The sequence below is a fragment of the Alternaria novae-zelandiae genome (assembly GCF_023758075.1).
Source record: "Alternaria novae-zelandiae strain BMP 2774 chromosome Unknown scaffold_3, whole genome shotgun sequence".
Lineage (NCBI taxonomy): Eukaryota > Fungi > Ascomycota > Dothideomycetes > Pleosporales > Pleosporaceae > Alternaria > Alternaria novae-zelandiae.
The window spans coordinates 1,547,586-1,562,170 of record NW_026056963.1 but is presented as its reverse complement, the minus strand read 5'-3'; the positions used below and the strand labels follow the sequence as shown (position 1 = coordinate 1,562,170).

General features: G+C 53.8%; 4 protein-coding genes across 4 annotated transcripts; 1 reads left to right on the top strand and 3 right to left on the bottom strand.

Annotated features, from left to right (window-relative positions):
• Positions 1-794: 794 nt before the first annotated feature.
• On the bottom strand, positions 795-5,438 carry J4E88_002482 (uncharacterized protein; the record flags this gene model as incomplete). Its single annotated transcript, XM_049396143.1, has 11 exons — positions 795-1,996; positions 2,045-2,268; positions 3,166-3,804; positions 3,865-3,979; positions 4,030-4,137; positions 4,223-4,302; positions 4,353-4,515; positions 4,576-4,597; positions 4,656-4,828; positions 4,878-5,013; positions 5,076-5,438. 11 exons carry the CDS (start codon positions 5,436-5,438, stop codon positions 795-797), a joined length of 3,225 nt encoding a protein of 1,074 aa, XP_049258547.1.
• Positions 5,439-7,641: 2,203 nt separating this feature from the next.
• J4E88_002481 (uncharacterized protein) lies at positions 7,642-8,073 on the bottom strand (the record flags this gene model as incomplete). Its single annotated transcript, XM_049396142.1, has 1 exon — positions 7,642-8,073. The coding sequence occupies one exon, from the start codon at positions 8,071-8,073 to the stop codon at positions 7,642-7,644; it is 432 nt and encodes a 143-aa protein (XP_049258546.1).
• A 1,586-nt stretch (positions 8,074-9,659) lies between these two features.
• On the top strand, positions 9,660-11,803 carry J4E88_002480 (uncharacterized protein; the record flags this gene model as incomplete). The annotated part of the gene is made up of 2 exons (XM_049396141.1): positions 9,660-9,807; positions 9,867-11,803. 2 exons carry the CDS (start codon positions 9,660-9,662, stop codon positions 11,801-11,803), a joined length of 2,085 nt encoding a protein of 694 aa, XP_049258545.1.
• Positions 11,804-12,133: 330 nt separating this feature from the next.
• On the bottom strand, positions 12,134-14,470 carry J4E88_002479 (uncharacterized protein; the record flags this gene model as incomplete). The annotated part of the gene is made up of 3 exons (XM_049396140.1): positions 12,134-14,182; positions 14,255-14,295; positions 14,467-14,470. 3 exons carry the CDS (start codon positions 14,468-14,470, stop codon positions 12,134-12,136), a joined length of 2,094 nt encoding a protein of 697 aa, XP_049258544.1.
• Positions 14,471-14,585: the final 115 nt, after the last annotated feature.

The window sequence follows — 14,585 nt, the reverse complement described above, 5'->3', positions numbered from 1 at the left end:
GCACTACAGTATGTCTGCACACCTCTAGACCTGGCCGTTCACATCGTACTATCATTCCACATCACCAGACACTCTATCCCTCCTTCCCCCCTTCTCTACCGCACCAATCCCATCTCACCCATCACCCACCGTCACACAACAACGTCCCGTCCATCCCGCACTTGGGGCCAAGCCGCCTAAGCAACACACAACCTTCCCCCCAAGACACTCCTTACTTCAGCCAAGCGCCTCGGCATTTCTCCTAGTCATCTGCTTGTTTCACGACCCGCTGATCCACTGCGAGTAATACCGAACACAGGAGACTGAAGGCCATGTGTGTAGTAAGCTGGGGTGATTCTGGGGATTTTTGTGTGGGGGGTATGGTATAGTAGGCGTATAGGGAAATGTGTTAAGTCATTGTAATGTAACGTCGCAAGCAAGAAAGGCGAGTTAGAAAGGTCGATGTAGCGGGCATGTCGCTTGTACCAGCGTGCTTGTAACGAGGTAAGTAATCGCTGGACTTTGAGCTGATGTAAGTCCTTTGTGGGATTTGGGATGATATGTTGCCTACCTGCTTCTCTTGTATCGAATGCAGTGCCAGAGACTGACTGGTGTACCGCCCGATATCACAATGCTGGAACAAATGCTTGCTGTTGAGGATAATCATGTTGATCATCGTCTCAACCCAGAACCAATGCGTAAGCAAATATTTCACCCTTGGAATGATACGTTCATTACAACACCTACAAATGCATATACTCGCTCGTCATGTTGACCAACAGTACGAGTCGAATCATACCAACGATATGAACCCACTACCCCCCTCGCACATCCTCACCAGGTATACTCAGCCTTCTCAACTCCTGAATCTGATTCCCCAACTGCCGCTTCTCAACCTGCAACTCCTTCCTCCAATTATCCCTGACAAAATCCAGCGTCCGTGCAAACACCAATTCCCTCTCACTGCGCTCATGCTGAGGTACAAAAGTATCCGGAAACTGCGTCCAACCATGCCTACACCCAGGCGCGTGCCACACTTCCATGCCTCCGTTCTGGCTACTGGGTACATTGTCCGATCCCGCTTGTCCACCTTGGCGTCCATCCCAGTCGCCCGAGCGCCCGTCGCCGAAGCGTACAGGCCCGTTCCAGTCGTTGTTGTTCATCTTGTCGACCCAGACGTCGCTTTGCACGGCTAGGGTGTCTTTTTCGGGTAGGACGAGGAGGATGGCGGCGTTCTTCTGGATGTGCATTGGGTCGTTCAAGCCAGGGCTGGCTCGCGGGTGCGGTCGTAGTTTGCGCGGGAGGTAGGTCGGGCCCATGATTGAGAATAGGCCAGGTGCTTTTGGCTTCTGTTTGTGGTGGTCGTCTGGTCTTAGCGCGTTGGGTAAGGGCTTCATGGGACGTTCGTGTGGGAGTAGGCGTGCGTCGAGCGAAGGGTAGAATAGGAGGAGCGGCAGCATGCGGGGCTGTGCTTGAGCGGGAGGGAGGAGAGAAGGCCACGACTCGAAGGGGTCGTCTAGGATCGTGGCTCTGCGGTTCTCGGGCATGATAGGCGACATGGTGTCTGCATGCGCAGGGTCATTCGTGCGCGAGCGAGGACCGAATGTAGTCGACATGCCGAGCTCAGGACAGGGCGGTACTGATATAGCCATGTTCAAGGCGATGTTTCCTCCTGCTGAGAAGCCTGAGATCGCGAGACGTGTAGGGTCGAGGGTGATGGTCTTGACGTGCTCAAGGTGCGGTGCAAGAGGTTCCTTCTTCTTCTTTTCCAGTGCGCCATCCCGTACTATGGAGTAGTATCGCTGAATTTCCTCTCTAAGGACCTTGCCGGCTTTCGAAACTCCACTCGTGTCTAGGATCGCGGACAACACGTCTTCCGCGTCGTGAATAGCGGCGGGGAATTGGTGGAAGGGTCCGATGCGATAGGACACGCTGATGACTACGGCGCCGAGCTCACGCGACATCATCGACGCATATGGGGCTTGCTCCAAGGGCGATCCCATTATGAAGCCTCCGCCTGGTTTTGTTAGTCATGAGCGTTCTCAGAGACATGCGAGTTCCATACCATGAAAATCCAGCACCACAGGCACACGCCATTCCCCAGTCTCTTTCCTCTCCTGGTCGCCATTGCCATCAAGATCGACCGGTTTCGGCGGAACAAAGACGTAGCAGTAGATGAGGTTGTCCTTCCGACTCGGCAGCGATATGAGGAAAGGATGCGGCCCCTTAGGCGACGTGACGTGTAGGATGGAGAGAGGAACGAATCGCGGTATTTGGACAAGCGCAGTGCTGGATGCAGTCAGTGTCGGCCTCGCGCATTATTTATTACGGAATAGCCTACCGCCATTGTATGTGGAAGGGGAGGCGGAAAAAATAGGCAATCGAATGGAAATAGCTGCTCATCGTGATTACGACACGGAGGTAGACAGGGCGACGGCGTTCATGACGCGGAGGACTCGTTGTATGCGGCTGCGTCACGCATTGAATGCTGAGTGAGCAATGTGCGTTGCGCGTTCAAAAGGACTAAGGGGGACGCGGACTGTGTGCCCAGCTGGAAGGCACGGAAGCCATGGTCGGGTGTGACGTCAGATGTTGTTCGCGCTGCGATGCGATACAGGGAGATCGTGCGTTGCCGAAATTGTTGATGGTGTTTCAAGCCGGCCCCGGCTAGGCCAAAGCTTGATTGCGCGAAGCATCGCAGGGGTCATCCACCACACCTGGGTACTTCCCATTAGCACTGTCTTGTGTCAGTTCATGCCCAATGTAGATACCTTCTGAATCTGGTTTTGACAACTCCGGGGCATACGCCTATGCGAGAAGGACCCGTTGAGTGAACGCGCTTGTTGCTAGACCTGGCAATGTCAAAAGTACCGAACGTCACATCACAAAAGCATTGACAAGAACATAATTTGCAGATTTACTCTGACATTTGGTATATGTAGACTAGCTGATCATGATCGTCATGCCACATATCAGCGGTACTGCACCCTGCAACTCATATGCAAGGCCCTAGACCACCGCGAAAGAGAAGTCGTTTTCGCGTCATATCGTGAAGCGTGAATCGTTGACCCGAGTACTCAGCCTGGAGCCGTGGAGACGCAGGCGATGAAAGCAAGCCGCATGGAGCAGGCTAGCTAAGCACTTTTGGAAGAAGGTGAAGGGCTTTGGAGAACCAAAGCAGCTTACCAGGCAGCGGCCTTGTCGTCGGCGTCGGCATCAGCAGAGAAGCCTCCTCCACCTCCACCGAAACCGCCGTCATCGCCACCGAATCCAGTGTCAGCGGCAGCCTCTCCACCGAAGCCAGTAGCCTCAGCGTCGAAACCTCCCGCGTCACCACCGCCAAAGCCACCACCAAGACCGTCATCAGACTCATCGTCAGTGCCGTCGTGCCACTCGATAGTGTTGGGATCCTCGGGCACGTGCTCTTGGAGAAACTCTGGAATTGCCTGCTTGCTCTCGCACAGAATCTTGCAGAGGTCTTCGCCAATATCTTCGTTGCGGTCGTTGAAGAAGGACGTCGCCTTGCCCTCATTACCGATACGCGCGGTACGGCCGATGCGGTGGATATACTCAGTAATGCCGTCATGCATGGTTGACGGAAGATCGTAGTTGATTACATGCTTGACGTTGGCGACGTCCAGACCACGCGCAGTGACTCCGGTAGCGACGAGAATGGGGCAGCGGCCGGTACGGAATGAGCGAAGAGCATCTTCACGCTCACGCTGTGTGCGGTCTGAGTGGATCGAGGTGACAGGCATTCCCTTGTTGTACAGGAAGTCATCGACCATGTCGCACTTCACCTTGGAGTTGGTGAAGACGAGGGTGCTGTAGTGACAGAGTTAGCATCTTGCGCTCGTCGTAGATGTCAGAGGGGATTGTACGTACCGCTGAGGGCCTTCGCTGAAGATCAAGTCAAACAGTGCCTGGCTCTTGGCGCTCTCCTCGGCGAAGATGACTTGCTGTGTTATGTTTTGGTGGGTGCTGCCAACCCTACCGACCTCTGTATATTGTCAGTGGGCTATTCGTTAAGCAGGGGAGATGAAAACATACTGATACGAACGCAATCCTCATCCATGTATTCACGTGTCAGACGACGAGCTGACTTGGGGAATGTGGCGGAGAACATGAGATACGTGTGGTCGGCGTCGTCGTTCTGGTCTAAGCGGTTGTCAGTAGATGATACAAAAGCTGATCGAGCAAGTAATTCTTGGAAGTCCATGCTGGGGAGGATGTGTCGACATACCTGAACCAGCGAACAACTTCTCCATGGCCTCTTCCCAACCAGAAGAAAGGAGCTCGTCAGCCTCATCGATTACGGTGAACCTGTTCGTGTCAGTCAGTTATGAAGCACCTTACAAGATTGCTTGACTTACTTCAGGCGGTTGAAGGACAGCAGGTTGATGTTGGACATGAAGTCCATGAGGCGACCCGGAGTCGCGATGAGAATGTCACAGCCCATCTCGAGCTGTTCCCGCTGATTCCTGCTGGGGGCGCCACCGTAGATGACGCAAGGACGCAGCATAGTGCGGTAGCACACTAAACGGAGGGTATGAAGTCAGTATGTGTCTCACATGAATATCGTACTGGGGTACCTACGACGACGCGCCTCGTCAAAGATCTATCACGAAACCAGGTCAGTATACGTTCAGCATGTAGTTCATATGATGGAAACTTACCTGACAAGCAAGCTCACGCGTAGGACAGACGACCAGGACGAGCGGCTCCGCACGGACTTTGTCGGTGAGAGGGTTGTAGCGGACCGGGTTCGGGCGCGGAGCAGCGAGTTGACGGGCCTTGCCCATGAGCTTGGACAGGATCGGAAGGAGGAACGCAGCAGTCTTGCCGGAACCTAGGCAATGTTAGTAAGAAGCAGAGTGAGTGAGGACGAGGCGACTTACCAGTCTGTGCAACGGCAACAACGTCGTGTCCAGTCAGGATAGCAGGGATGCAGTAGGACTGGATCGGAGTCGGGTACTTGTACTGGCACAGCTTGACGTTTTCAAGCATGATCGGGTGGAGACCTGCATCTTCGAACTGATACAAGTTAGCAATGGAGTACGCGAAGACCTTCAGGCCCAAAAGTTGCAGTGACTTACGTTGCGGACGGGGCTGATCTTGGTGGGACCAGAGAGAGTCACGTCGAACGAGAGCGCCTTGATAGCACCGCCGGCGCGCTGGAGATACTCATCGGCGAAGAGCATCTTCTCGAGCTCGGGGTTAGGCTCTCCAACATCGCCGAACTCGTCGTCCCACTGGTAGATCGCGGCGTCAGAGAGCCAGACGGCGGTGTCTCGGGTCTCATCTTCAGCGGGTGTGCCACCGACGACGGTGTCGTAATGGAAAGGAACAGGATTGTTCCATCCGGCTTCCTGGGCGCGCGCAAGATCTTGAGCCTGCTGCTCCTTGCGGGCAGCGCCGGCGTCGGTCGCAGTCGCCTCAGGAGCTCCTGCGTCAGACATGACGATAAGGGGAGAAGGTAGAGTGTGTAGAAAGTGTAGCTATTGCTTGAACGAGGCTGCTGGTTGCAGCGTGGGTGAGAGTTGGGGATGCGGGGTAAGGGAGTTGGAGGTGGTGGGGAGAAAAGCTTGCGTTGTTTATATGGACAGAAAGGGTAGGAGCTGTGCGCAGTAGCGTCCCTTAGCGCGCTTTCCAAAGGAGATACTGGTGCCTGGGTGACCACGACGATAAGCGAGAGACCAGAAGCTTCCACATTTGAGGTGAGTGAGGATAGGTGAAGGAGATAGTTAAGGGACTGCCAATATCTGTCCTGCGGTATCAAGATGATATCGACGCACTGTACGATGACGCAGTAGTTTCTGGCAGCTGTGACGAGTGGACTGTCATCCCGGATCAAGCATGAACGACGCGACTCAAATTGAAGAAGTAACAGGCCATATGAAATGCGAGCTCCTATATCTTGCACGCAGGTATAGCGGTGAAGTGACGCTCGAAGTGATAGCCCCAAGTGAGAATAACAGTGAGAATCATGGAGATGGCGAGCCTCGCATGAAAGATGCTATCAGACTGAAAGTGATGTTTTGGTGGGCATGCAGATCGATTCATAACAGTACACGTCTGACATGCTCCTTTCCGTTTTCTCACACAACAGCAACGTGGAAGAATTGTTGCTGAGAGCAGCGAATAACTATTGGCTCCATTTCCTTTTACTTTAAATGAAGATGTACTTTTCTGCCTCTAGAACACGTGACAGTCAGGGCGCTTTGCGAATATGAGGACTGAGAAGTGACTTGACAATGGATTGGGAGATGTCGATAAGAATAGAAAGGATGCAACGGGAGATCTTCTTACATGTGCACACGTACTGAACCTATTATCGCCTGATTCACATTCGTCACAAGGTCAGTGTTGTCAAGACTTCGCTTCGTCTCACAAGTCGTTGTGTAGGACCAACTTACATTTCGATGCATCACACGTAGCCCAGACGGGCCTGTCTGCACATAGCACGACTCTGTAGTGAATGTTACCTGTGACGTGTAAGACCGTCCGGAATCGCGGCCGCAAGAAGTCGTAAATATGTGAAGAGATGCAGAAGACGTCTGCAGCAGTCGTCGTCAAGACGTGACCCACGGAGGACACTATGCCGGAACCGAGCTGGTGTACCGTGCCTGAATCATGCATGGCGGGCCGACTGAACCACACACGCGATGACGCGCCCTGCATGCCGACTCCAACTTTGCTCATAGCCGTAACGTTCGTCTTCTTGACCATGACTTCCGGGATCGCGACGACAGAATGGTCATTGTCGGCTATACGTTCTGCGGTACACAGGGGAAGGCGCTACTGACAGACTTCTCCGCAGCTTCCTGAGCCCCTCGATCGCTCTTACGACCGCGACCGCACGACCGCCTCTACGACAGCGACACACATCGGCCGCGTGTGCCATGATAGAACACTATGATGCTCTCACTACTATGCTGCTATTTTCGCGATCTCGACACCGCCGACAGCAGCTTCGACAGCCGCCACGGCGCCGGCTCAGACGCGCATGCCCACATGCATCGGCGGTGCCTTGTCGTCGGTCATATACACCTAGAGCCTTCTGTAGAACCATGGGACTTCAGCTGACAGACAGGGCTGTGGCGCGATGATTTAGCGTCGAGAAGGCACACGATACTCCGGCGTACTCCAACGTGTCGACGACACCACGTAGCTGCACATGCTCCAGCAACTAGAGCGATAATGTATGATTCTACCAAACTGCGGAGTGCAAGCACTATTCGCCAGCAGGGCACCCGCCGCCTCAAGAGCGACCGAAGCTTCTCGTTGAAGAACCCACATCATGGGGATACCTCGCCCGAAGGCCTCTAGCCCGACATGCGAAGCTACACGCTCGAAGAGAGAGGGAATAACAAGGACACACAGCCATGACGATGCGCGCTCTCTTTCTATACGAGAGGCCCTCTCTCGCATCCGTCGTGTTGGAAGCCGGCCACTGCATTGTGAGCCGCGAAGTCCAAGTCCTTTGAGCCGCCGAAGGATACAAAACGTTCCGGAGGCCCCAGTCTCAGCTCCAGAATCTCGCTCGTATGCTTCGTTCAACTGAGCGTTTGTCAGCTTTGTTTGTCATGCGTGTTTCAAGAGGATGTTGTCTCCCCACCAATGGAAAAGCATTGATTTCTTTCACGTCGATGTGGTATGGGCTTACTTGTTGCGCTTCCATTTCGCAGGCGGTTTGCCCCAGCCTCCCAAGAGGTTGCTGTAACGACGTGGATCCATGTTCGGATCCCACAGCGATTCTCCAGGACGGAGCGGCATGTACTGCTCGTCGCCCCTGGGGCCGTCGGGAACCGGCTTCTTCCTCTCCACCTCTGCAAGACGAAACGGCGGGTATCGTTCCTTGACCTTGGGGACGGTAGGGGCCGCCTTCTTCACCACCACCTTCTCCGCCTCTTTCGCCGCTGCCTTCTTTCGCTCCGCCTTCTCTTGTTCCGCCTTCTGTCGTTCCTCCCTCCTTGCGAGGGTGACGCTGGTAGGCTCGAAGCCGCCCAAGTCGAAGCGCTTGGTCTTGCCGTCGACGAGACGGTTACCGAGAAACATAGCGCCGTGGTGCGCGGAAGATCTTGAGCTGTCCATCTGATGTTACGTTAGCGTTACTTAAAAGTCGCGGGGGTTGAACCTTACCACGGCGGAGACGTGCGATGCAGATATATCTGTTATTATATGTTAGTATGCTATTAGGTCTTTGTTGAGCTTCTCCCTAAAGCAGGTAGCATTGTAGTCATAGGTAGACTGCTACTCCGCCGTCATGCTTGTGTATGCTCGCGACGGCGCGACCGTGGCCTGATCGAATATCTCGAGGCGACTGCGAGACAGTCGAAGAACATTGAGAGACTTACGGGTACTTATGTGTCGGTAGCTGGGGTCCTTATTATAAATGTGGCGTTGAGGGTAATGCGGTGACTGTGTTAGGAGCACGAAGCAACAGGCAGATCTGCCTGGAAATGCTCGGACGATCTGTTTGCACCTCCGCACTCACCCCCCATCACCTTTTACCTTGCCACCTCCTAGGAGCAGTGCACGCGACGCCACTAACCGCTGATGCACACGAGATCTTTCTTATTCATTGAGCCAGTTCGCCTCTCCGAAGGCTGTCCTCGGATACCGATCGATGTCCCCAGCTTGCGACACGTCTCAGACGAAACCGCTGTTCAACGAGGTCGCGAAGGAAGATAGCAGCAGGCCGAGTCATGCTCACCTGATGTCTCTCGAGACAGTCGGTCATCCAACGAGCATGGGCTTGAACAAACAATTGAGGGGTCAAGGCGGAGATAGAGCAAACTGCCAGCCCGTTCATTAGCTGCCCGAGTCATAGTATTGGTAATTGGAGAAGGTAAAATGTCCTCGAGCTCGACAGACTGTCCTTAGTAAAGCCTGCAAGAAGTATCGCTGTAAAGCACGCCCCTCGATTTTCTGATATGCTAGGCCATGTCACAGCGCCCGCATAGATATATAGGCATGTAGTCCCCTGTGTTGTCACTTGCTCAAGTCTACATCTACTGTTCCTTCGATATATTCTTCCAATAACCCTAGGGGCTATGCCTTCTGTTTCTCCTTCTGACATGTATCCCGTCGACACAGTAAGCTTCTACTTGTGTAGCGTGCAATGGGCTGGCGAGCAATGTCAAGCTCGAAGGCGAGCTCATTATCTAACGCTTGTGGATTGCTGCATAAGATCTGCAGCATAGTTCTACAAAAAGACGTTGCGCATCACACACATGCAAATGCCTAGAGAGCTAGACACGTAGCCGAGTCAGCCGCTAAACGCGAGGCTGTCACGCATGTAGTTTAGGCGAGCTTCTACAAAGTCGTTACCCTATGAATTTCGGGCCGACATGGTATTCTAGCAGTACATCATACCAATGCATTCCGCCGTCCATCGTAACAATTCTACGTTCAATTTTCCCTGATGTTGTGCTTGAAGCCACCCGAAATTGGTGGCTTGTTAAAGTTAGCGAGACCTACGTCATCACTCCCTGACTTCCCTGGCGTTGTCCACGCGACAACCCGCGCATCTTGGTTATCTCACATGCACGCCCCTCGTGCACATACCTGCAGGAGATCTCCAGATCTCCAGATTTGATTTTCTTCTCTTTACACAACATGCACCCAGACTCGTTGTTGTCTACTGCAGTCCTCACCACACTACCAATTGACTGACAATGAATGACCCCGGCCTCGACGAGCCAGCAGGCGCAGCAGCGCAAGATGTTAATGACACAGTCCACGACGAGGACGAACAAGCCGAGCAGGAAGAGCGGGAATATCTCGATCCAAGTTATGTCGCTCAGTACACCGACATCGTTTTGCGTACGCTGACAAACCCAGTCAATGGTGGTTTGCCTCCACAGCGAGTCCCCTCATAGCAGGAACATTCGGCCCCATCGCCAACGGCTTCTCCATCTGCGCTCTCGTAGAAAAATGGCGAGTATACATCCCGCCCGGAAGCGACGAGGGACACGGCTCGAAGATTACCGATCCGAAATGGCTTATCGCGGTCAATTCGGTCTCGCTCGTCTTTGCGCTGAGCGCGAACATCAGTTTGCTACTCAATATGTCAAGACGATTAACGTTTGAGATTGCGCAACCTATCACCATTATCGGCTTCTATCTGGCTGGTTTCTTTTTGATGGCGCTCGTGGGGGTTGCTTCGTCATCTGTGTTCCGGATTCAGCCTATGGAAGAACATGCTCTCAGCCAAGCGTATTACTACGCTATCATCGCTGCGGGTATCTATTTCATCATCGCATCTCTTATGGCCTTTACTGCTTTCGGAGCGTGGAAGGGACATTACGCTAGAGACTTCCGGCTGACAGCCAGTCAGAGAACGCTGATGCTACAGACCATCGCCTTCATGGTCTACCTGCTTATCGGCGCTCTGATATTCTCCTACGTCGAAGGCTGGATGTTCCTGGATGCAGTGTTCTGGGCGAACTTTACCCTTCTCACGATAGGTTTCGGCGGGGAGTTTGTGCCTAAAACCCATACTGGTCGCTCACTCCTCATTCCTTACGCGATTGGAGGTCTAGTGACGGTCGGTTTGGTCATTGGTTCTATTCGATCCCTCATTCTAGAGCATGGAAAGCAAAAGATGGCTGCTCGCTTTATGGAAGTCAAGAGACAAAAGGTTCTCAAATCTATCGATGGCGACACACAAACAATCCGCATCTCACTATGGGAGAAGGTTGAGTTCTCCTCAAAGGGCTTGACAGAAGCACAGAGACGAGAGCAAGAGTTCCACATCATGCGCCGCGTGCAAACACTATCCGAGCGCAAAAGGCGATACACCGCCTTAGCCCTATCAACCACAGCCGCAATGCTACTATGGTTCCTAGGCGCTCTAGTATTCATGTACTCCGAAAAGCCGCAAGGTTTCAGCTACTTCGTCGCCCTCTACTACGCCTACGTCTCGCTCCTAACGATCGGCTACGGAGACTACGTGGTCGAAAGCAATGCCGGAAAAGCCTTCATGGTCTTCTGGAGCCTCCTCGCCGTCCCCACACTAACCATTCTCATCTCCAATATGGGCGACACGGTCATCAAAGCCTTCAAAGACTTCACCATCTGGCTCGGCTCCCTCACCGTCCTCCCAGACGAAGAAGGCCTCAGCGCCGCGCTCAAAGTAGGATGGACGCGCATCAAATCTGGCAAGATTGGCGAAGAAGAAAAGGCAGGCTACCGCAACGACTCTGCCGGTTCAACCGAGCACCGCACAGAAGACAGACTAGCAGCCTACATCGAAGAAGAAGAGCTGGGGCAAGCAGAGAAGGCGGGCGAGCACGGCGACTACCTCGAACGCGACATCCGCTTCTACCACTTCGTCCTCGCAAAAGAAGTCCGCAAGCTGATGAAAGACGTCGAAAGTTCGTCGTCCAAACAATACGAGTACCACGAGTGGCAGTACTACCTCCGCCTCATCGGCCAGGACGAAAACGATCCTTCGCACCACCGCCAGCCCAAAGCGAATACTCCGCATAAACATGACGATGGTGAAGCTCCTGATATCGGCTCTGCGGATGATGGGAAGAAGCATGCTTGGAGTTGGCTGGGGATAAGGAGTCCGCTTATGGGTAATCAGTCTGAGCCGCAGTGGTTACTGCAAAGGTTGGCGATGAAGTTGGAATCAGAGATGCGCAATATGAGTTCGTCTGACGAGAAGGTGAGGAAGGCGAAACCACCCATCTCCATGGCTGAGTTGAGGAAGAGGAAGGGGAGTGGGAAAGTATCGGAGGAGACGCAGACGAGGACATTGCAGGAGGATGTTGAGGCGACGGCGGTTAGTCAACGGGCTGTCAAGAGTGGTTAATTGTGGAAAGGGGGGTGACAATGGTAGCAAGGATGTATATTCTCATGATTAGAGCTTTGAAGTTAGATTCGATGACAAAGTACGGGGATGAAGTACGAGAATAACGTATTTTCGGTAATGGGCCATCAGAAACACGAGACCTTCAATCAAACACAAAGCAGTGCGAACACATCATGCGAGAAGATAACATGAGCGACTTGGTGGCCTTGGGCCCAACAATCATACTTCAACTAACGAAACGACACTAAACAATACAAACAGAATCATGCTTTGACAACATCATCAACCCAGCGCAGTCCTCCTCCTTTACTCCGACAAGTCAGAGACAACTCAGAGATCACGCAGCTGTTGGCGCTTTGAGTAGAGGGTGGTGTAGGGCGTGGGTGCAGATCTTCCGACGACAGTGACCGTGTCGCAGGGTGGCTCGGGGGCGACGGTGACCGTATCGCAAGGTGGCTCGGGGTCGACGAAGACGGTTGTGGTTGTGATGGAAACAGGTGCGGGGGTGGTGGTGCAGGGTGGCTCAGGGTCGACGTAGACAGTTTTGATGGAGTAGGGTTCGGTGGTGCAAGGCGGCTCGGGGGCGGCGAATATGGTTGTGGTGACGGCCGCAGGAGGGAACTTATGAGTGACGGTGACCATAGCAGGAGCCGAGATGGTGGTGATAGTAACCACGGGTTGAGAGCCAATGACCGTGACGACGGACGGAGGAGCGACGGTGACGATAGACGGAGGAGCGACGGTGACGATAGACGGAGGAGCGACGGTGACGATAGACGGAGGAGCGACGGTGACGATAGCCGGAGGATACACCGTGGAGGTGCTGAAGATCACAGAGACAGTAGAGTAAGGGAGTACGACAGTCTTCGTCTCTGGAGTGGCGTCGATGTACTGCACTTGCTGCTTCGGAGTGCACTTCTTCATGTCTTCCTTGGGTTTTTGGATTCGGACTTCTGACCCCTTCGATCCACGCTCCTCCCATTCAGCATCTGCGCACATCTCTGTGCCAGGATACCACGGATGGGTGAATCTGACGGCCCTGTGGAATGAGCGGCGTTCTAGATCGGCTTCCTTCTGGCCGAGCGTAATGGTCTGCATTGGCTGAATTGGGTTGCCGCCGATGACCGTTGTAATCGCATGCCCAGCGGTTACTGTAACGACTGACACGCTGGTGATCGCTGCGCCCTGGGTTACCGTGACATCTGGAGTATGTGTGACGGTGACGGTTTCGTTGGGATCAGGTACCGGGCCCTCGCATGAGACGGGGTTGTTCGGTCCAGAGCGGCACTCGAACTTCCACAGATTGTCATGAGCCTTGGCGTAGCATTCGTAGCAGATGACCGCCTGGGACCAAGGGTGCTTCATCCATACACCAATCCGAGGGCCCTTCCACTTGCTCCTGCGGCGTGGCTCCAGAGCATGGGCCTCGGGCTGAGGGTCGGAGCGACGCTCGCGCGGGTAGTGGCTGTCTTCGACATAGGCGGTTACGGTATGGGGCCGAGAGCTAGGAAGCACGGTTCCGTAATGCATCGGGGTGATAGTCTCTATGGAGGTCGGCATGAGGAAGGGTCTTAGCGGGATGATCTCCGTGGGGTTCGGGATGATAGTCTCGATGGAGGTGGGGACAGTCCTCTTCGTAGAGTACAAAGTCTTGGTGGAAGTCGTCAAGATAGTAGAGACGTAGTTGGTAAAGGAGCTGCCGGCGTGCATCCATGTTGTGAGATAGCCGACAATCCCAACCTCGGTGACCACGGTGGAAGTTGTGATCGGTTGCTGAATGATATAGGTGCTATTCGGTTGCGGAAGTACGGTGGTGACGGTGATCGTTTGCGGACGTACGGTGGTGACGGTGATCGTTTGTGGAAGTACGGTGGTGACGGTGATCGTTTGTGGATATACGGTGGTGGTGCTGGTCAGTTGCGGAGGTACGGTAACGGTGGTTGGTACCACCACGACGGTAGTCGTAAAGTTCTCTGACTTCGCTTCTCGACATCCAAACATCATGGAGAGAAACTGTTCGGGTGGTGACAAGCACTGATCGATGGCCCCAGGGAGTCCTTCGGCAATTGATGGGTAGCCTGCGCAGCCATGATGCTTGTATGTGGCGACCCAGCACTCTTGCTGTCCGAGGTTGATCTGGTTGAGCCAGTCCTGGTGCTTGTTCGTGGAAGGCCTCATGCTGTTGGCGCCGCTGACAATGTCGTGACACTTGTTGGGTTTGAGGTCCTCGTTGCCGCCGATAGTTGGTCCATTGCAGTCGTCGCTGGTGAAGAGGTACGTGCGTATTTCGCTCTTGATCTTGGCCTGGGCGAGGGGAGATAGGAGTGCGAGGACTGCACTCGCGACGACGAGGGTGGAGCGAGGCATGGTCGGGGAGCTCTGATTTGTGTCAGTGAGGGTTCATACTGTATTGGAGGAGAGAGGAGAGAGGAGAGAGGTGAGGGGACATACCGGCAGTGGAGTTCGACCGCAGCTCAGTTCGACGATGACAGCTCAGATCGGTAAGAAGGATCGACTATGTGCGTCAGCACTTGTTGGTGTAGAGTAAGACGAGGCGACGTACTCAACTAGTAGGCAGAATAGGAGTTCGACTGAAGCTGTAGTCCAAAGGTATAATGTGACCCTGTGGTGTGTCAGTATACATGCTCTGGGCAGCATCGGACGCATGAGGGAGTTGAAGTGTCTGGGGTGCCGACGTGGTGCAAGCCAAATGCGAGGACGAGAAGCAATAGAGAGACGTACCAACTGAGTAGAAAAGCGGTGCAAGAGAAGCAACTGTCCA